We start from the raw sequence: 21,554 nt of genomic DNA, 5'->3' as shown, positions 1-21,554 counted from the left end.
GAGCGAGACACAAGCTGCTTCCTTTGGAATTACTTTTCCATATGACAAAGCCATAACCCTTATTCTGACATTTCTGCGAGGAAAAGAAAAAAAAAAAATGTCTCTGTGCAGGAAGACCCTCAGATGCAAGCAGGCTGGTCTAGTTTTTCACAGCCCCCAGCTCAGGGACCCAAAACACTTAAGGGCAAAGACGACGGAGAAGTTTTCAAACCTCCCTGATACTACTCCCCCCGTTGCAAATGAGTGTGTGTGTGTGTGTGGTCTCCTCCTGCCAGTCCTGCATTTTCTGGTTTGAGGGTCAATAGGTCAATCCTGGGTACTGGAATGTTTATGTTTGTGCTGCTCCTGTTCACAGCAGTATCCACAGTGCTGTCTTTCTCTCCTCAAAGAACAAGTAAGACCTAGACAAGACTCATAAGCAATCGTAAAAGGCCTTCATTTTTGTACTAGTAAAACACCAATGTACTTGTTATGAACTATAAAATGAAACGTCTTCAGCACTTAAAAAATACTGTTCTGTCATGCACCTCGCCTTGGTGCGGTTAAGATTCTAAACATACTTTAGAAGAGAGCCTCCTCGTATAAACACAGCATCCCCTGTTGGTTAATAAGCATATATCTGGTCTCGGTTTTAATGATTATGAGAAAGGATGTCTGGACAGGATCCAGGTTTATCATTCCCACCAACCATCACAACTACACACTTGGCAGATTCAGACCATGGCACTCAGCCTCCAGCTGCATGGCAGCAAGCAGCTCCCCATACTGTGGACTTGCCACACCCACTCCCACCCACTCACCCACCCCCTCTTGTGCACAACTGCATAAGAGAAATGGCTGTTTGTTCATGACCCATAAAACCCAGTTGCGAAATGCGGCTGCAAAAATAAGAGAAATTACTGTAGCTGCTCGGGGAGAGGCCTGTATATATTTTTTGAGGGGCTCTCGCGCTAATGTGCGGGTGGGGGGGAGGGGTGTGGGTGTGTTGGGTGGGAGGGAGAAAAGGAGCAAAGCCAAAGGGCGGTTTATGAACAATTTTGTATTCTGTTCCTTTCCTCCCCCATCCCCCCATTTTTTTTTAACTTCCCCTCTCCCTTACTCTGTTTTAACCGTCCCCCACCTTCTCTTCCTCAGTCCCCCCCCTCCACCAGCAGGTTGTTTAATACTTTCCAGATTTCAGCATGCCTTCAGCCTCCTGGAAGAGTTGCAAGTCTGCTGATGGAATTTGGCAGAGAAAGGGATGCGGGTCCAGACTGGGGCTCCTGACACTGTAAAACCAAAAGAAGCTGAGCGCCTCCCGTTGGTGGCTCCTTTAAGAAGAAACAAAATAAATAAAAATTTTAGGTAAGCCAAGAACCAACGGGAAATGACATTTGACAGCCTCAGAAACAGGATGAGACTGTATTTGAGCGGGAAAAACAGCTGCAAGGCAAGACTCGAGTTACAATAGGGGTCTGAATGGGGGGAGGGAGGCGAGTTGAGCCACCTGAACAAATCGGGCGTCTCCGGTGTCTTGTAAAAAAATGTGCGGGACAACTAGAGTAGTTGTTTTTCACAGCTTCTCTAATCCTGTAAATAAGCCTCTCTGGAAGCCCTGAATGAAACCTCACAATTGTAAATAAAATATAATGGTTATAAACTTGATAGAATAAAAAAAAAGTATTTCAAAGAAGTAAGATAACAAAGAAGTTGTAAATGGTTTAATTTAGACATCTAAAATGCAAGTCAGGGTTAAATGGACACGCCCATTAGCAAATCCAGACATTTTAAAAACCACTAGATGGCAGTAAATGACTGAGCTTCAATTAGATCAGTAGCAAAGGAGAATGTATAAAGCAGTTGAATGGATTATTAAAGATAAGATTTTCAATATCAAATAAAAAAAAATTATGCCTTTTTAAGATTTAATCGTATCACACAATTTTTTTAATCAGTCTCCTAGAGGATAAATGACGTACAGTCAGATCAATACCTCCACCGGTTTGTATTGACCACAACCAATCAATTTAAATTGCTTGTTTCACCACAAGTGTAAGAATAATGACTTTTTTCCAGCCCTCTGGCAGGTTAGACTGTGAAATATCGTGACTGTGACAAACGGAGTTAAAAGAGATTAAAATACCACTGAGGTGAGGATGAGAGAATGAATCACCAATTCACACAAAAATAAAACGGCGTTTTTTTGTTTTGTTTTTTTTTTTTAGGGAGCAGCTCTGACAGGAAGCACTTGAGCTGTTAACAAAGCAGGCAGCACCGAACTTCAGCCGAGCTGCCAGAGGCTCGCCTGTCCGTGAAAAAAGCGAAGGATGGTCAAGAAAATCAAAAGTGACAAAACTGTTTGGAGTCCATGATGATGAGCTGGATGCTGGCGAGACCTGAACGTCATGGTGATCCATCTTCCAATCAGCTGTGCGAGTGGCATTATCCTGTTATGCATGTCCGTCAGTTAAGCTTTTTTTGGCCGGTAAATAATTGATCTTTCACCCTGCTAACATTTTAAACACAACCTATTTTTCCACACACACTTTATCTTGAATCATCACATCATTTTAAGATTGTACACTTAAGAAATATAGCCCACTAAGGCCTCTATTGCTTCCTTCCTTCCTCTGGCCAAAGAATAGAGACAGGAAACGGAGGCGGCACTCAAGGAATTTCTGTGTTAAGCGCCAACTGAGTAGCACAGCCTATTCTATGATGTCCTGCAGTGTCCTGGAAAAGTATTTATTCCCCTTGAACTGCTTTATCTCATTTCAGAGGTGTCCAAAGTGCAGTTTGAGGGGCCATTTCTGGCCCCTGCACAGATTTTGTGCACCCCCCCACCTCAGTTTAAGAATTGTTGTGGTCTGGATGACATTGACGTGCCCTAATTTCCATTTATCTCATTTTTATTAAACTTGGCTAAATTACCACGGCTCTGGTCAGAAGTGGCCTTATCAAAGTCTAAACCTCATTAAGCAAAAAAATATTCACAGCTCACCATTCAATCTGACTGAGCTTTAGGTATTATGCAAAAAAGGAATGACCGATAAATTTAGGTACCCAAAAGTGCAAAGGTGGTGTAGACGTACCCCACACAACCCAAAGTAGTAACTGCATCAAAAGACTTTGGGGGCCTAGGAGACGGGCATAACACAGTTTTCAGATTTTTTATCCACATCCCAATTACGTAGGACTTTATTTTTCACATGAAATTCCCACAAAAGACATTGTAGACTGAAGCTGTAAGTTGACACCACGTGAAAAAGTCCAAGGAGTGCAAATACATTAGCAAGGCATATTACCCTAACAAAATATACAACAGCAAAGTTGCGTGTGGTTCTCTTTTATTGAAAAATATAGGTTAATTTGGGTAATATAGGAAAAAGGTCAAAGATATAAAGCACAGACAACGACAGTAAGGCTTATTAAGAATAAAGAAAACATAGTGGCTCATTCAAACAAAACAAGAAAGACATAATTACATTGTGTAGTGTGGAACTGATAAATATGTCCAGTTATGCAAACTCATCCTGTACCTCCTTTGTCCTGCAAGATCAATGCCCTTAAGTGGCCATCCATGTTCAAATCTTGTCATTGTGAAAGTCTAAATTAAGATCATACAGAAAAGACGAGGACTGACATGTTCAACAGGCTCTCCCAAAACAGAGTTTCACAAAATGATTTTTTTTTTTTTTTTGGCCTCGAATATTATAATTTGGCACATCTGTCAGTTTCAGTTAAGGCACAGAAATCAATCTGCGCAAGTCAGCTCAAGCCTCATGGATCCGATGATGCAAGAGGCAGAGACGAGCTGCAATGACTGTGCAACTTGCATAAAACCGGCAATCTTCTCCTTAATGCTCTTGCATCTATCTCTGGCTGAGGCTTCTGTTTCATCCGCGCTTCAAACGAACACAGAAAAAGAGAGGGAGCTTTTTTTTAAATTCTACTAAAACAACTACAGATACTAATAGCGTCTGGCTTACTTTTACGTGCCAGCAGATTTGAGTTTTAACCATAAAGCTTTCCTCATGTGTAGTGATGGGGGTCTTTTGAGTAATGAGCATCAGTTTTTAACTGCTCAGTTGCAGCACTGCAGATGCTCGGATGTGAAAGTGAGACAAACCGGAAGGAAGTGGTTTTCAACCGCTCTCAAGTCAAAAAGCCAAAAAGAAAAAAAAAATGTAGAAGGAATGCAGCTAGTTTGTGCTGATGGGAATCGGTTTGAAGAGAAAACAATGTGTTCAATGGAAAGGGAGATAAAAGGACAACCAAGAATGTGGCACGCGCTACTCTTCACCTCCCCGGTTTCCTGTGATAACAAGCTTCTTTGTAGTGAGCCCAATGCATCACTTTAAAGCATCCCCCTGACTGAGCTTTGCTCTGCGTGGCATCCACTAGACTAACAGAGCAGAATTTCGGTTTAGGCTTTGTGGTCCTGCAATAAAGCGGGAGATGGTCGCCCTCGGGCGGCGTCACGGGGACCCTGAGTTACATGAGCGAGAATAAGGGCCAAAAAAGGTCTGAAAGATATGTAGCTCTGCCATAATATTTTCTGATGAAAGGGGTTTGACACTGGGCCTCACACTCCAGTCACAAACACAGCTCTCTTTATTGGGACAGGACACCCACCAGTGGTCCGCTTGTGACAGAGGCCTTCTGTTCAGCTCAGGCTGCATGGTGTCCCCACAGCCAGGGAGAAAAAGCACAATGACAAACAGAAGCAAAGAGAAATTGAAAGGCTGAGTTGAGTTCGTTTTCTTTTCTCTTCTCTTCTCAACTAGTTTCTTTTCAGCCAGAACTCCCTGTTCATTTCTGGAATGGTATTCGGACAGTGAACTCCCCAATCCGTGTCAGTGTTCAAGAGGGTAAGGCGCTCTGGTGAGTAGAGTTGGGCACATCCTAAAGGAGTAATCAAACTTTCTTCATAGCCATGAAAAGCTGAAAGTTCCTGGTCCCACAGGTGCCGACTACAGTGTCGTCTTGCTGCTCAGAGTGAAAACCCACACTGCCAAAGGTCTTCCGGAGCCTGGTCATTTTGAGTATGAACTCTTATACGTGGATCTCATCATCTTCATCCTCCAAGAAAGAGGAGAAGTTGCTCTCCTCCTCAGGCGGCGCACTGAATGTGGCGCTGTCTGTGTCTCCTGTGTAATTCTGGTAGTTTGGCTTTTCATCCAAGGCAGCGGAGCCAGAGCTCGACATGGAGCAGCTGTCCAGGTGCTGCAGGTGTTTGGGACGTATCTCGGGAGTGTACTCCAGAGTGTAGGGACCCTCGTCTTCCCCCCGCAGATCATTAGCGTGGGCTGGATGCTTTGCTGCATCCATTTCTGCCTCCACCTGCTGGACTCTGCCTTCATCCTCCTCATCCTTCTCGTCGTCGTCCTCTTCCTCACAGTGGTTGCTCAGTGCCGGCGAGGCACGGCCCTCGCTGCTTTTGCCTTCCTCGTAGCCAAGATCGTCTTCCTCCTTTTGCATCACGTCCAAGATGTCGTTCAGCATGGAGGGTCCCAAGTCCACGTGGAAGGACATGACCGACTCTGCGTGCTTCATTCCGCCTCCGCCGTAGTGGACGATACTCTCTGGCAGCTCCGTCAGTTCACCGAAGCTTCTTTCCTGCAGCTCGAGTAAGTTCGTCGCTGCAGCTGCACCGCCGCCGTCGGGCTCCCCGTGCAGCTTAAACGGACTCGATGACAAGCTCTTAGACACGAGGTTGTCCCCTCCGTTTTCATCGTTGAGAAAAGGCAGCGACATGGCGTTTTTAACAAAGGTTGGCGAGTCTCCAGGAACCGTCAGGGCGTGATCGTTCCGCTGGTCCACTCGCGTCACCGACTGCGAGCGCTTGCTGCTCCTGAAGGTGCGTGCCAAGAGGCCGGGTCTAGGAGAGCGGGGAAAGGACGCCGTCTCTGGGGAGGGCTCCCCGGAGCGTGAGCTCAGGAAGGACGTGTCTCCAAAAGCGTCGCCACTGCGACCTACGTGCATGGTGTGACGGAAATCACCAAGGGGAGCACTTATCATCTCCCTGGTCAAGTCCATACGTGAGCGGCGCTTTGTCTGGGAAGAGGTAGAGACTAGCTGCTTTAAGATCGGCATGGTGGTGTGTAGTGAGAGGTAGTCAGGATCTCAATCTTAATTAGCCTCAGAAGGAATAATGGTACTTCTTAACTCCAGTCAGCCGGGAAACCTAGGAGTAAATAGAAATAAAACAAAATTACAAGGAGGGAAAAAAAAGATGGTGAACAGCAAGTAGAGAAGGGACCAATGCAATACAAGCTAAACCTCTTCAATTCAAGGTTCATTCTAACCTCACATACTGCATACAAACAACTGCTTAAAAACACACAGATTTTTCAAGTTTAAATATACAGGCAGAGCCGTTTTGTCCTCCACAATCAGAGAGTCTGCAAATGCAGGGCATTTCTGCTGCTCTATTCTACTCAGCTTAACCTTTATCGGAGATTGTCCTTATGTATTTTGTGTAAATATTGGTTGTGGAAGTTATCTCAAAACTGTAACAATAATAGTAACTCCACAAGGAAGCCAGAAGACACAAGGAAGTGACACAAGGAAGCCAGAAGAAGTTTGTGTAAGAATATGAAAGCCATATTCAGAAAATTGCTTCATCCAAACAGTCATCTGCCATAGATCTTAAAGCCTTTGGAAATTTCAGGAGCCTGAAAGGTAGGAATATTTACAAGCTAGTAATTAAAGAGACTGCTGATCAATGCTAATGATGCCTAATGTGGAAATGACTTAAAAAAACAGCTTTGAAATTCATCAGATAGGAAGCCAATACTTTTTGTGGGCCCTCTTTCAGGATCTCAAATACCACAAAATAATTTACTGTTCACAGCAGAAAGGTAGCAGGTGGATATTCAGTCTGGAAATAGTGACTTTTCAAACAATTTCACCAGCAACTATCTGCTAAAAAATATTGCGTTTATAACAGCATTTTTTTATTGACTTATCTTCAAAAGTTATTTATCTCCCCATGTCATGGTGGCATGAAAGGATAATTTGTTATGAGACTTGTCCCATAATCTTTTTGAAAGATTTATACAACCGAAATCATGAGAAGACCATTCTGATGATGCCTGATTTTTTCTTCTTCATTTGCTTACAACAGAAGGACAAAAAACACCAAGTGTTCAAATAAAAGTTCTCTGGATTAGAAGTTAAAGATATAAGCAAATATCTGTGTCTGTGAGCTACAGAGAAATAAACTTTCAAATTCAGCCATTTTCTCCAATAAAAAAAAAGTCTCCGCTAATTGCACAAACTGGAGCTAACAAACAACTCGGTAATGAAAAGCAGGGCTCCCCGCTCATCCCTTTACTGCATTTTGGCCACTAAAATGCAGTAAAGGGATGGTGAGAGCACCACAGGATTCTATGTGAAAACAGCATTACAAGTGAGAGCAAAGCACCAACCACAGACCTCGTGGAATCAGAAAAGGATAGCTGAGGGCTGCTGGGAATAACCAGTTAGCAAGCTGAGCTTTGACTGCCTTCACACACACAAGCACATAAAGACACAACACACACATACATTAAATAACCTTATAATTAGTAAATAAGAGCCAATTACTGCAGTGGCCTGAAGTTGACATTCACTCATTGTGGTCATGAATGTCATCGTAAAACTGAGCTTTAATGTACGACTTTCTTCCTCTAACCTAACAATTAAACATCAAGCTGAACAAGTCACCGCTTGAGTGTTTATTTATAATGGCTGTAGTAATATTAACATGCTAAGAATTATACACATAGGCCAAAAAAGGTAAATAAGATCAAAGAATATAAGGGTAAAGCCGTCTTGTGCCATATAAAGTGCAGAAAGTCAGATTTCGGGCTTCAGTCTTCTTAAAAAAAAAAAAAAGTTAATTAATATGCACTGTGAAGCATTGTGTTGGGGAGAATTAGTCATGGTTGAATATAAACATATTAGGTGCTGATCTCAAGATGACAGTGGTTTTTGGTCATTAGGTAAAGTTTTAGTTTAACAGAGGCATGTCACACATTTCACCCGAGCAACACGATAGCAATTAAAATAGTGTTGGCAACACACCCCTGCAATTTGTTTCCGCAAAATAAATTCGTAGTCACCAATAATTCGATTTTATAATAATAATAAAAGAAAAATCTGTTTTCGCTACAGCCTCATTTTATTAGAACATAGCTAAAATTTACAAATCCCTGCACAGGTGCAAAAATAATTCTTCATAATTGTATACTTTAATGATTCAACTTTACAAAAAAATACAACCAAAATATTTTGTATAGTGAATTGGAATTTCAGCAAAACATTCAACATGAATGCTCGCTTTAGAAGGCCTTGCAGAGGTATTGATACAGCCTGTAACACCACATCAGCAAACGTCACTGTACTTTACCAAGGGTCCAACACGCAGTAGACACAAAACAATATTTTTCTTCAACTTTAAGCGCTGCTTTGCATTGGTAATCACATACAATCCCAATAAGATACCCTGGCATTTGTGACTGCAACCTGAAAAACAAAATAGGAGGAGTTCAAGGGGCATTAATGCTTTTGCAAGGCTTTGTATATAGGAGAAACTCGACTTTCTCCAGCACTTTATTATTATTATGGGGTATATGGCGACTTAAGATCAAAAGACATGACCTACAATATTTCATACCGATCCTCTTCTTAAACAAACGTGTGTAAACCCTTGGAGGCTTGAGTGGCAGCTTATGGAAAGTGTTTCTGCATTATTAAAAGCTCCGACTGAGGAAACCTCACCACAGGCAGCCAGCCAGACACGCTTACTTCCTCCTCCTCTTCAGGTGGTGCAACAGAGGACAGGGGCAGGGTTTTTCATTAACTATCCAACCCAATATAACATAACACAAACAGCGAAATGTCAAGGTGGTCTGTGGAAAATACTTGTATTTGATCTTGCAGACACCTATAGAAAAAAAGAAAAAACACAGACATGTCTATAATCCGGGTGGGAAATCTAGAGGAAATGATTACCTTGCTGTACTGGCAGCACATTGTTTTTGGTCTTTATGTTGTCACACTAAAACCCCAAAAAAGAAAAAGGCATCAGAACAACTGATTTGGGTTTCTAATAAGCTTTCAAAAAAGATCAAAGGCAAGATTAGCTTTTGTTAGTGGTACCAATAAAAGAAAAAACCGTAATGTGGTGGCAGGCTTTTCGGTGCAATGACCTCTTTCTTTTGCCCCCGCCCCCTTCGCTGCTACCAGCTGAGCCTCTTCTTCTCTTCCTGTTAAGGCAGACACCTGCTTTGGTTCCCATAGAAACAATTTGCTGCAAGTAAGCAAGCAGCACCATTTCCTGTCAGAGGTTTCAGACAGCTTCAGGCCTCATCCTCAAGAAAGCACACAGAACATGCTTTGTCTTTGTGTTATTATTCATTACCCTCCATATATGTTGTTGTTGCTGCTGCTGTTGTTTGGCCCGTGTGGAATTAATTAAAATGACAGAATCAAAGATTTTTGACTGAGCTCGGATGACGATATAAAAACTTTTCCCCAAACCATAAAAGCAACACCAGCAAAACACAAACAATCATTTATATTCCGAGAGACGTGTTTATTATTGAATCAGCCAGCCCTGCTCTTGTTATGGGAAAATAATGACAGGGATATTTTTCACACCCAGCAACAAAAGCTGCTCCTTTTTGGGCGAGTTTCTCTTGGGTGGCATAAAAAGGGGGGGAAAAAAAACAAAAAGCTGATCAAATGAGTGGGTACAAGGGGAAAGCTTGCCTCCCACTCTTCCATCTCAGCCGCAGGCCAAGATCAAGCTGAAAAGCTCAATGGAGCCTGTTTCAGGAACATCCTGGTGGAAAAAAAAAATGGGTAACATACCACCACACAGGCTGTTTATCGTCAGCTCGCTCTAAACCCTTTCCAGAAGCTCTGCAGCCCCACACTGTCAGAGCTGCTCCCTGTAGCTATAGGATGAATTTGACAGCACTGGCTGATTTTGAAGAAGAATGGGCATGCACAACTAAGAGTGTGAATGCGAAGGGAAAGAAAAGAAGAAAAAAGAAAAAACACTTAGGCCTGAGAAGGCAGCCATAAGCGTGGGAACCTCTGGGTAATGGCCTTGGGAGTCGAAGAGGGGGTTTGACTTTATAAACAGACTCATGGTCCAATTCCAGAATAACCCACTGGAGACTCAGGACGGGGGGGAAAAAAAATAGGAAAACAAATGGAAGACCGACTGAGGCACATCTGCATCCTTTCATTTTTGACAGTGACGATTCTCAGAAGCAAACACGGTCTTCTACCCAAAAAAACTAAAAAATAAAGCAGAATCTTGAGTCTCTCTGAATGATAAGTACAGATTATGAGGTTGACTGAACTGCCTTGATGTGGATGTGGTGTATTTCAGCTGCTGAGTGAAAAGGCAGCAGTGCAAGCATGCATGGAGACCGTGATAAACACGAGCACACCGGGAATGACTCCAAAAGTGCCGCCAGTGTCGCTCCAGCACTCTTTTCACATCCATTTGCAAAAATGCTATATTTTAGTCTGCTTCCCAAAGATGCATCTATGCCACTGGAATGCAACATTAGCCCCAGTTATGCATCATGCATCTAAATTACCCTCAGTGGTTTTGGAAACTTTGGGCGAAGCAAGGTTTAAAAAAAAGTTACAGTTTTGAAAACACAAAAAAAGTCCTAATAATTAGAGAAACTTTAGATACAGAGAGAACAGAGTAAAGCTCTGATATGCCTCCATTATCCTGCAGATTGTTGTTAAAGGAAGGGTTATTGTGCATTTTCCTTGCACATAGAGACTTTTTATAGCACAATCAAGTGCTATAAAATTCACTTGTTAAAAATTTATATTCATTTCTTACGAATTTGCTGTATGAATCTATACCATAAGAAAAATGTGATTTCTTGGTCTATGCCTTGAATTTGGCCTCTGCCTCTTTAAATAGTTCCCGCTCTTTCCAATACGCCCCTTTCACCACATCATCACAAAAATGACTGTCCTTCAAAACATTTGTAATCGTTCTCGGAAATGTTGCCAAATGGAAATGATAAAGGAAAATTCCATACTTCAAAACTGCATAGGGACGTTGAGTTTATACTATACGAGTCTCCTTCCAGCTCATGCTTACTCTGATACAGGCCCAATATTAACTGAAATTAAAAAGCAAGTGAATATTGAATTAATATGGATTCCTTTACTTCAGATGAATGACCTCACAAACACCTTTACCCTGAAATGTAAACCCATATAAATCTGAGACGATTAAACACTACAGAATGTCTATATGTCAAATTAAGTCAACAGTGACTTAAGCCATTAGTCCAAAATTACCCCAATAATAATAATATACATCCAATATGTTTTTATAGCGTTGCAAGCATTAAAGAAAGTGCATCAAAGGACCAGGAGTTTCTAGGCATGGTAAAAAGAAAACTGCAGATCAAGAGAACAAGAAAGTATTGACTGCCAGGATAATTTGTGTTTAAGACATTCACAACTTTTCACTTCTTGTCAATACTTTAAGCCATACCGTTCGATACGGATGCATAAGAGATCCCTCCTCGATGAACACTTTAACATGATTTATGGTCCATTTCCAGAATGAGGTATTGATGCCTTCTCTGTCCACTCTTTTTCATACTGTGCATATTTTTTATTCCAGTTTGGGAGAAGAGGACTGCTGCATTCATGCATCATTTAAAATCACTGACCTGAATATAGAACAGCATAACCTGAGGCTCAAAGACATGGAGGGAGGGGGGTTGCCCTGCGTGAAGACTGGTGATCGTCACCGAGGCTGCACGCGGGCATACATCTCATTTTTCAGTGAACACTAAAATGTGACCCTTGTAAGAGCTGCACTGACGCAACTGGAAGGCCAGAGAAGATATGAGCCAGTAATTAAGCAGACAAATTGCTTCTGGTAGATTCCATCTTCCTGCAACTCCGTTAGGAGACCTGATTGCCTCATTTAGGAAGGAGCAACCACAGGACAAACAGTGGAAATCACATTATCTCTCAATCACACAAAATGGGAACAACAGACATCCAGCAGATGCCCTTGGAGATATAAAAAACAACACAAAACAAGGTGGACTGTTGAGAATTGACAAATCAAGCCTTCCTTTTTACATGAAAACCTGGCAAAAACTAAGGAATTGCCTAAATAGTCCACTTATGGATTGAAAAGAAGTATGGCATTGCTAAAAACTTTCACCTTTTTCTGAATAGTTTTTGTAATTATACAATGTCCATTATGACCACTAAAGCCTGTAGACTCAGGAATGATGCAAATCTGAAAGTAAGGAATGCTGAACGTAAACACTGTTGCTAGTTTTGTACTTGGAAGTCCAGTTCTGTTTAAATTTTAAGGTTCTTGATAGAAGAGCACAATACATCACTCAGAAAATTTCATCATCGAATATGTGACTGAATCAATAATGAAATGAATGACAAGCAGAAAGATGAAATCAGGAAATGCTGTAGTTGCGGGTAGCTTGTCTAACTGAATAAATAACAAACAAAAGCAGAACAAGCATTTTGAGCCATCTGCAGCCCTGCACTGGCTGACATTGGCCCAGGGGCAGACTACCATAAGCAGACTGCAAGTTCATCAATACTGCAGAGAATCAGACAGACCCGCAAACTCACAGTCGCCTCTTTTGTCGACTTACCATCTTGGACATCACCACCAAGGATGGTCGCCAGACTGTGAACAAACCAAGCTACAAACAGAAAACCCACAAGAGCAAACCTGCAAGCCGCACACACAGAGGATGTCTGCATTTTACAAACACACTTCCTCAAGAAACATTCTCCTATAGGTACAGTGATGGGAGGAAATACTTTCTACCCCTTGAAAAAATAAAACCTTATAAAATCAAACACGCGTATTTTCATTCTATGCTCACACCTCGGAAGCTGAGGTGAGGCGGCGTTTTATGCTAATGTAGTGCCACACTCAGCAGTGCGTTCTGCTCTGTAAGGATGAAAGAACAGAAGAGTTTTAGAGTTTTCTGCTGCCTACGGTGCCTGTGGGTAATTGAACTTACATTCATGTTTGGAATTTCCAAATCTGTCTGTCCTGAGGTTAGTGAATAGAATATTTGATGTCAGCAGTAGCTGAGAAGATCTTGTGATATTAAAATTTCACAATATTTCTCAAAGTGGCGTCTTGTGGGGCGCTGTCCAGATGCAGTCAGCATGTTTAAGCTATTATGAGTCCCTGATATGAAAGCAAGGGCTTTTAGCTCTGCAATTACATGTTTGAGTCTCTTGTTTTGAAGTAAGAAAGGAAGTGTCCTGTTTGCGGCCAAGACTTGCTAACAACTGTGGGTTAGAAAAAAAACCCACCGAAGGTGCATCTATTAACTTTTTCATCCTTTGTGTGTCTTCTTAAAGGTACTCTGATGGAGAACAAAGTAGAATTTGTAAGAACTGTGAGAATACAACCAGTCAAGAAAGTTAGCATCTGCCTCAGCATCTAATTCAAACTTTTAAAGTCTAGATTACATTTGTTCATCTGTATTACTAGGTTCTGGACAGGATCAGAACTCACAAAATACAGTTTTAGATACGTGAATTGATTCTTTAAATTGTGGGAAGAAGAAAAAAAAGAATTGTCAGTGCTTTTATTGACGCATGAATGTGATAATGAAATCATAATAAACATTTTAGAAAAAAAAAAACTAGGAAGGATTATCCTGTATTGATTATAGGCCATTTCAAACAGTTTGAAATGTGAATAAGATTTACATATGGTGACAATTTCATTCTGTCCCATACATACTTTGGCTTGGAAGAGGATGTATGAGATTCCAATATTCCAAGCTGTAAACATGTCACAAAAAAAATGTTCAATTATCAACCAAAAGTGTAAATATCCATATGTAGAATTTATATCACCATGGTCAGACTTGGTAATAGAAGAATTATGCTTTGGTTATATGATTTTCATCAGTAGCCTAGACTTGTCCTGGAACCTGAGTGTATTAGAATCCTAGCAGTCAGCTATAGAAACAAAACAACTACCACTCAGACATTTAAACATTGCATTGTGAAGGTCAGCAGTGCAGGGCACTCACTAAATCAGATAAACATTTTCTTTTTTTTTATTATAAGTTTTATAGTTCCCATCAGCTGGCTCTTGCACCACACAACCAGATCAGACAGGAAGAGAAAGGAATGGCAACAGCACTCCATCAAAAAGGCTCCCACAGCCAATAAACCGTCTCCTGCTAGCAAACAGGCCTGAAGTAAGTCAGTTAAATGTGTATCAACTGACCTCTAGGACCCGAAAGGAGATGACTTGTCTCTGTTCCATTTGCAGCCAACAAAGCCTCAAGACATGACACTCAGTCTCTCTCTCTCTCTCTCTCTCTCTGCCTCCTACTTTCTCTCTCGTGTCCGTGAAGAAACTGTCAACTTTTTCCACTACAGATATATATAAAAAAAAAAAACTGACAGCAGACGAGTATTCTGTATTCCCGTTTGTCACATTCAAAATGAAATGCACTCTGCATTTTAAACCAGACTGATGGGCATCACCTTTACGACCTTACAATGGCTTTGTACTCACAAACAATGCTTTACATTCCAGCACCGCCATTATCTCTGATCAGAATTCAGTGTCAGGGCCGGGTTACTGAAATTACAGCCATCATTGCTAAACATTTGCGTCATCTGTGAAATTGGCCTGGCTGAAAATGAACAGCAGTTTGGGCGAGTGGAAATTATTGGCACTACTCTATAAAGCATTTAATGTCTCAATATAATAAGAGGGACTGAGCACTTCACAATGGAAAAATCCATTTAAAAAAAGCACAGTAGACAACAAATTAAAGTTATTTAGATTGTTTATATACTGGGAAACATCATAAACCTCCCAAAATCTGCGAGGTCAAGAACCGCAATGAGGTCATCCATCTACTTTTATACATAAACACACCCAGGTACTCAAACAGGTGACCAACATGTGCAGAGAATGATTAGAATATTACCAATTAACACGGGGGCACAAATGCTAGCTTCCTGGAAGAATTACATAAACACAAACGCCCACATTTTATGCATAAAAAATGTTGGTGGGTAATGTCCACAGGAAGGGCAGGGAGAAAATGAAGCTGCAAACCCTCCCGTCTCTCCGGAAATCAGCCTGCCCTTCCTGACCGTTCCCAGTGTAAACAAGGATTTGCTCCATTATTGTGCATTACAGACGGACTGACCAAACAAACACAGCCCGTATCTCCATCAACACTCAATTTTAATAAGCTGCAGGGATGAGAGACCGATGCTCAAACAATGTGCCTCACACAGCTCTCAACGCAACGTATGGTTTGATTTCACCAGCCAGGTTCTCTCTGTCGCAGAAAGCTGAGTCACTTCACCTGATGACAGATTTCATTTTTGGCTTGTAGGCGTTTATAAAGCGTTTCTGAAGAAAAATGAGGTTCTGTTCTACAATACCCAGGAAGAAAGCAAAGCTCGTTGGTGAAAAATGTGCAGGTGAATCATGGGACATGAATAAATATTAAAAAGTCAGAACAGCGCAGACTGATGGAAGTTAAGAAAGCAGCTCCAAAAAAAAAAAAAAAGAAAAAAAAAAAAAAAGAAAGCTATATAATAGTGTGAAACGATTAGCCGTACAGAACAGCTACATATAAGATAGAATATGTAAGATTACGATCGCTCAATGATTTATGAGACCAAGTTCAAAAGGTACAATGCTGCTTCCGTGGAAAGATGTTTGGGACCAAACAGCAAGTTGCACATTTACATAAATCATAGAAAAACACACCTGAACCTGACTGTATGGAAGAGGATTAGGGCCACTGGAAAAAAATAAATAAAACAGTTCTGACTTTGATCTCAGAATTCTGACTTCTGAAAAAAAAAGTCAGAATTCTGACTTTTTTCTCAGAATTCTGAGATTAAAGTCAGAACTGTTTTATTTATATATATATTTATTTATATATATATTTTTTTCCCCAGTGGCCCTAATCCTCTTCCGTATAACTGCACTTATTTTATGATCTTCATGAAAGTAAAAACTAAAATTTAGAAACAGTTACAACATTGGGCCTTTTCAACCACGGTTTGGTTCAAATCCAAACCTATTCATCAAAAAGAACATTTTATTCAATGTCCCGGTAACATCTGTATAAAGCCGTCTCGGCGAAGCACCGTTTTCCCAAGCAGACAATTTTTCTCCCATGTTTGTAGCACTGAAGGAAAAAAAAAAAAGGAGCGGCAATCAAAATATTTGTGACTTTCTATTTGAAGTTTGGAACAGATTATTTTCATTCTTCAAAATGATGCCGACAGATTTTAACTTTACCAAAATACAGCGCCAATGCTTCACATATCCATTGACGACTGCTCAAATAGAAGTAATTCTGCAGCGACAAGGAAACAAATTGCTTGCTTTCACCATGTTCTTCCAATTCATCTAGCTGGTGTATTAAATACATAATACAGCTCACAGCAGAAAAATCTGTTTTAGTTTTCCCCACGCCAAGGTACAATTTGGTGTGTCGGTGTCTTTTGGTATCGTGCCATTTCCAGTGGCTGGAAAATATGTTTGTTTATTTATTTATTCATTCATTTATTTTTTAACAAAAGTCAGTATGGAACACTGAATTAGTCTAGATCCTCAAATAACCAATTAGTGAGTGAACCCATGTTAAGAATTTGCCAGTTTCTTTTGTGGGAGAAATTCTTTTAATATAACATGTTTTTTTCCGGTGAGGTTTTAATCAAAAACAAATTATAGTTATTAACAATCTCACATGCAGGAGTTTATCCAATTTCAAAAAAGTCAAAGAGTATATTAATCTGACTTCTATTTAACAAACCTTTAAAAACCATTGATTTGTTTCTATTGGGAAGTTATTTACACAGAAGCCAAAGATTATTTACTGAAGAAATTGTGAAAAAATATCTCTGGTTAGAGAGAAGCCCTATTCAAACACTCTAATCAACCCCTTTAACCTAATGTCAGAATCCAGACAACCTTAGTTGATTTATTCTCTAATTTTGAAAGGGTTTATAAACAAACCAAATCAAGACTTCTATTCTCATGCCCTTTTTTTTTTTAACAAATTCACCCAGTAAGCCTAAACTACAACCCGATCTCTAACCCTAATATTTCAATTGAATTCAAATATAACTAAAACTGATAACTCAAAGTAGAACTACCATTCTCACCCAGGAGTGTTGCAAGCCAAAACATTCTTCCATTTACAGTTTGTTCATTTAAAACTGGCCGTAAAACTCCCTGTTCACTCTACACATCCCGCCTCGGGCATCGACTCCAAGTGAAGAAGCAACAATTTTTGTTACCATATCAAAAACCAAAAGTGTTCACTACTGAAGAAATTTGAAGAGTCGCCATCTGTCATGTTGCCCACTTAACGCAAGTTAAAATATTTCTTCTGTAAAAATTTACCAGAAAACTTCAAAACAAAATAAAATAAAATAAGAGCTGCATGCAGGGTTTCCTTCAGTTTATTATAAGCCTGGCGGGCCACCAGGCTTTTACTTATGCCCCCTCCAGGCTAAGTATTGCTCATTTATTTAATTTGTTTTAAATGGTTGTATTTCTTTAAGTCGCTTTTCAAATTTTCTGTCTACTTTAAACATTTTTTAACTCAAAATCATGGCGGGCTGCTTGATGAATGACTGCCGGTGCGCCACAACCACCAGGCTTAGCAAGTTTTCTGGGGGAAACCTTGTGCGTGTTATATCTTAATTGGCATATCACACACTACAAAGACCTTTTTGGAGTTAATTCCAAAAAGGACCTTGGAATTAACTGCAAAAAGGAGTTAATTCCAAAGTGAATTCTTTTGCTTGTCACACAAGCAAAAGAATTTGGAGTTAATTCCAAAAAGGAATTAACTGATATATATATATATATATATATATATATATATACATTACACACATACACACACACACACACACACACACACGTGAAGTCCAAGCCGAAGCCACTTCAAGTAACAAAGCCCAGAAAAACAATGCAGCCAAACAAAAGATACAGGAACAGACAAAACAAAACAGAAAAATATCAGGCAGAGCACAAATAGGGTACTTCAAAACAAAACGCAATGTTTAGATGATGACATTATTGTGAAAAAGAACAGGACGTCTTAGATCACAAAACAATCTAGCTGAGAGAATGAACATTTTATTTCTACAACGTTTAATGTTCTGTGCATAATTTGAAGAGGACTTTAAAATACAAAAGCAGCATGCGAGGCATTTCAAGATTTGCCATAAACAAAGCTAAGTTAGTCTGTATAATAACCCCCCAAAAATCTGAACCCCCATCCACCAGTCCAAGATTTGAAAAAAAAAGGAAAAAAAACTGTTTACATTGGTATTTCCTGGAATGTGAAAGGGTCGAACAGGATACACACATAGCCTAAAACAAGCACACAAACTGCAAACATGTTCAAACATTGGTGCACAGACCTATTCTGAAAGTGACCACAAAGTAACTCAGGTTAACTCTACTGCTGCCACAGCAGCATTTTTGTAATGCTCACAAGGTGCAGGTTAAATCAGTAAACGGCACAACTTTGCTCATGTTTGCAAATTACAGTAGGGCTGTTTTTCCTGAGAAATGAGACAGCAGAAGACCGTCTGAGCCTTGCTGCAGCCAAAAACCACCGTGTCCACATTACCAGAAGCAGACTACCTTTGCTCTCTGCCATCATGTATCCTGTTTGCAATCAAAGGTATTCTAAATTCTAAAAGAGAGCAGAATCTGAGTAACCTAAACCAGTTCTAAAGGAACTTCTGAGAAGAGCAAACAGGCCAAGTATGACACATTAGTCTCAGAGATGGTGCCTGCTTGTTTGCCTAGATCCATCACACAGACCGACACAATGTGACATCTCAGAAAGCCCCCAGCCTGTTCTGGTTTAAGCTGGTCAAATGCCACATTTAGAGCTGCAAAAACAAAGATGAGCTACCTAATTTGTCACACAAGCAAAAGACAACCGTCAGCCTCATTTCCTTGAACAAGTGAGGTCTTGTTGGGATTGTAATAAAGGAGCAACGGCATACAAACCTGAGCCAGGTCTTTTTACACCCCAAATCAATGAGCTCATCATTTAGCACTTTTACCAAAGCTACTCATCAGGAATGCCAAGTAGGCAAAGGCCAGTTGCCAGCATTGAGGTATACTGAGATGTTATATATATATAGAGATAGATTCAAAATTTTATGTTATCCAATCTCCGCAGCTTTTAATCTTTGCAATGAAACAGCACAAGAAAAAGCACTGCTGGCTGGAAATACACCACCTCACTCTTTCTTTGCTTACTAAAAGGAAAGGTTGGCATGAGGCACCAGTCATTTTATCACATCAACATCTTGTACTTTTACGGCTTGTTACTACTCCATTGTAAACATTTTTGTTCGGTTGTTGCTTTTTTTTTTTTTTTGGTCAGGATGTGGGACGGGGTTGGTTCAAAATGGTGACCAATACTTATCACCACATATCCTAAAAGAATATGTGGTGATGCGACTCCAACAGCTAATAACTACCAGCAGAAGGTCACCTGTGCCATTTTGCGCTTGATCAGGAGTTGTGATCTGGAATTCTTTATAAGAATCAAAGAATCAAATGGCCCATGAGAACATTAAACTATAAACTGGCAAAAATGGTTTGCCAACAGGTGTGAAATGGAAGAAAGAAGGGACAAGATGGACGTCCATAAAAGTAGCTCTGAGTCTGTAAGAGCAGCTTGTCATGTAAGCAGCTGACTGTGGGCTGATCTGAGCTGATAGCTTGACTAATTAACCAGCTAATAGTAATTTGTGTTACTCTGTAAAATGCAGAAAATCAAGCTATTTTCTGCACAAAAAACCCAGACTAGGTTCAAAAAAATTTTAAATTTAGCAAACTTTTATTATTTATCATCTATTGTGTGAATACAGCTTAAAAATTCTTACTTAAGATTATCATACAGTGAGAATCCAAATAATGGCAACTCATCAGGCTCAGGAATGAAAGGAACAGAGCAAGAAGATGCAAAATATGGCTCATTTCCCACCATCAGTCAGTTAGTTAGTTTCCCCACTTCCTAAAGTTTGCACAAGTGTTTCAGAGCTGACGTTTTACACAGGAAGTCCGATTGTTATAAAACAGGTTTTGGTTTTATCCTCCTCTTCTTAACCCGTTTCTAAACATAGGCAATAAACAATAAATATAAAAAAGTAAAAGAAAGAAAACTGCTTAAGATGGTTAAATATTCATTATCGAATAAAAATATTCGATTATTTGCTTCCTGCACAAGGATTTATAGAGAAAAAAAAACAACAACAACAAATAAGTGACCTATGTACGTCTTAGAGCACACATGGGCTAGCTACTGTGAAAGACTCGATCATGTTACAATAAAGCGCTGCTGATTCTGGGTGGGTCAGAGGCAGAACAATAACAGCTGACCGTCAGCAACCGCTCTCAGCTGGAGCACTGAAAGGGAAACGCTTATCTGCACATGCTGCAAAGGCATACTTCACCTTTTGAGTGCTTAGGTGCCAAGGTTTTTGTTAAAGAAAAAAAAAAAAAAAAAGAAAGAAAAAGAAAACAAATGCATGTAGACTTACCGAGCATCCCATTCACAAAACAGCTGGTGCTGCGCTCCTAGGCCCCCCAGCAGATGTAGAATAACGTGGGGGGCGCGTTCATCAAACTGAATGAGATGTGAGGCGCTCAGACGAGCTCTTTGTACTCCAAGCAGCGCTTTTAGAAAGCCCAGTTCGGTCTTTATGATGTTAGGTCAATTCTACAGCAGCTGTCCCCGCATCCTCACAAACGATGCTTCTGCTCTGAGGCTCAGGAACTCGCTACAATGCCTCCTGCTGTAAGCGTGAGTTGCGTGAACACGCCCTCTTTTTTTCCGCGTCTCCTTAAAGACGCAGGGTGCCGGCGGCCGGCGGCTGCTCTGACTGGCTGTAATCAGCTAGGGACGCAAGCTGCGTCATATGAAATTACACTACACTAATGGAACAGGAGGGGGGAAGTAACTCCTGTAGTAAAAACGAAAAATGCTGTTAAAATAGCTGCTTGATGCTTAAAGAATGCCATTTTGCTTTAACTAGCCATAAACATTATGGCTAGTTATGTAGTTAAGTTTAACTTGTTTTTTCCCCCCTCTTAGAAATGTATACTTACTTAAGCTGCCAACATCAAATTACAAACAAATGAATTTAATTTTGTTATATTTACATGCAGGAGTGAAAGTAGTTTTAAATTCTTGGGGGTACTATGACTATATATATATATATATATATATATATATATATATATATATATATATATATATATATATATATATATATATATATATATATATATATATATATATATATATAAAAGCTGGTAGCTGGTAGCTCTTGAATTGCTACAAAATAAAGCTGTATTTCCTCCCTCAGCCCACTGGCTGCAATATTGACACCTTGAGATGCCATGAGACCTAAATTCTGAACATCATGGCATGGAGTGCATCCCAGTTTTCCATGTCTGGCATATAACCATTCATTTTATCTTTTGAACTGGT

The 21,554-nt window shown here is 40.3% G+C and overlaps 1 protein-coding gene across 1 annotated transcript; it reads right to left on the bottom strand.

The window, feature by feature from the left end:
- Positions 1 to 1,673: 1,673 nt before the first annotated feature.
- Positions 1,674 to 20,911, bottom strand: cdc42ep4a (CDC42 effector protein (Rho GTPase binding) 4a). Its single transcript, XM_008416143.2, has 2 exons — positions 20,602 to 20,911; positions 1,674 to 6,166 (listed from the first exon to the last, which is right to left on the bottom strand). The coding sequence occupies exon 2, from the start codon at positions 6,073 to 6,075 to the stop codon at positions 5,035 to 5,037; it is 1,041 nt and encodes a 346-aa protein (XP_008414365.1). The 5' UTR covers positions 6,076 to 6,166; positions 20,602 to 20,911; the 3' UTR covers positions 1,674 to 5,034.
- Positions 20,912 to 21,554: the final 643 nt, after the last annotated feature.

The sequence above is a fragment of the Poecilia reticulata genome, chromosome 8, assembly GCF_904066995.2.
Source record: "Poecilia reticulata chromosome 8, P_reticulata-male-v2, whole genome shotgun sequence".
NCBI classification, from domain to species: Eukaryota; Metazoa; Chordata; class Actinopteri; order Cyprinodontiformes; family Poeciliidae; genus Poecilia; species Poecilia reticulata.
This window is presented reverse-complemented; position numbering and strand designations above follow the sequence as displayed.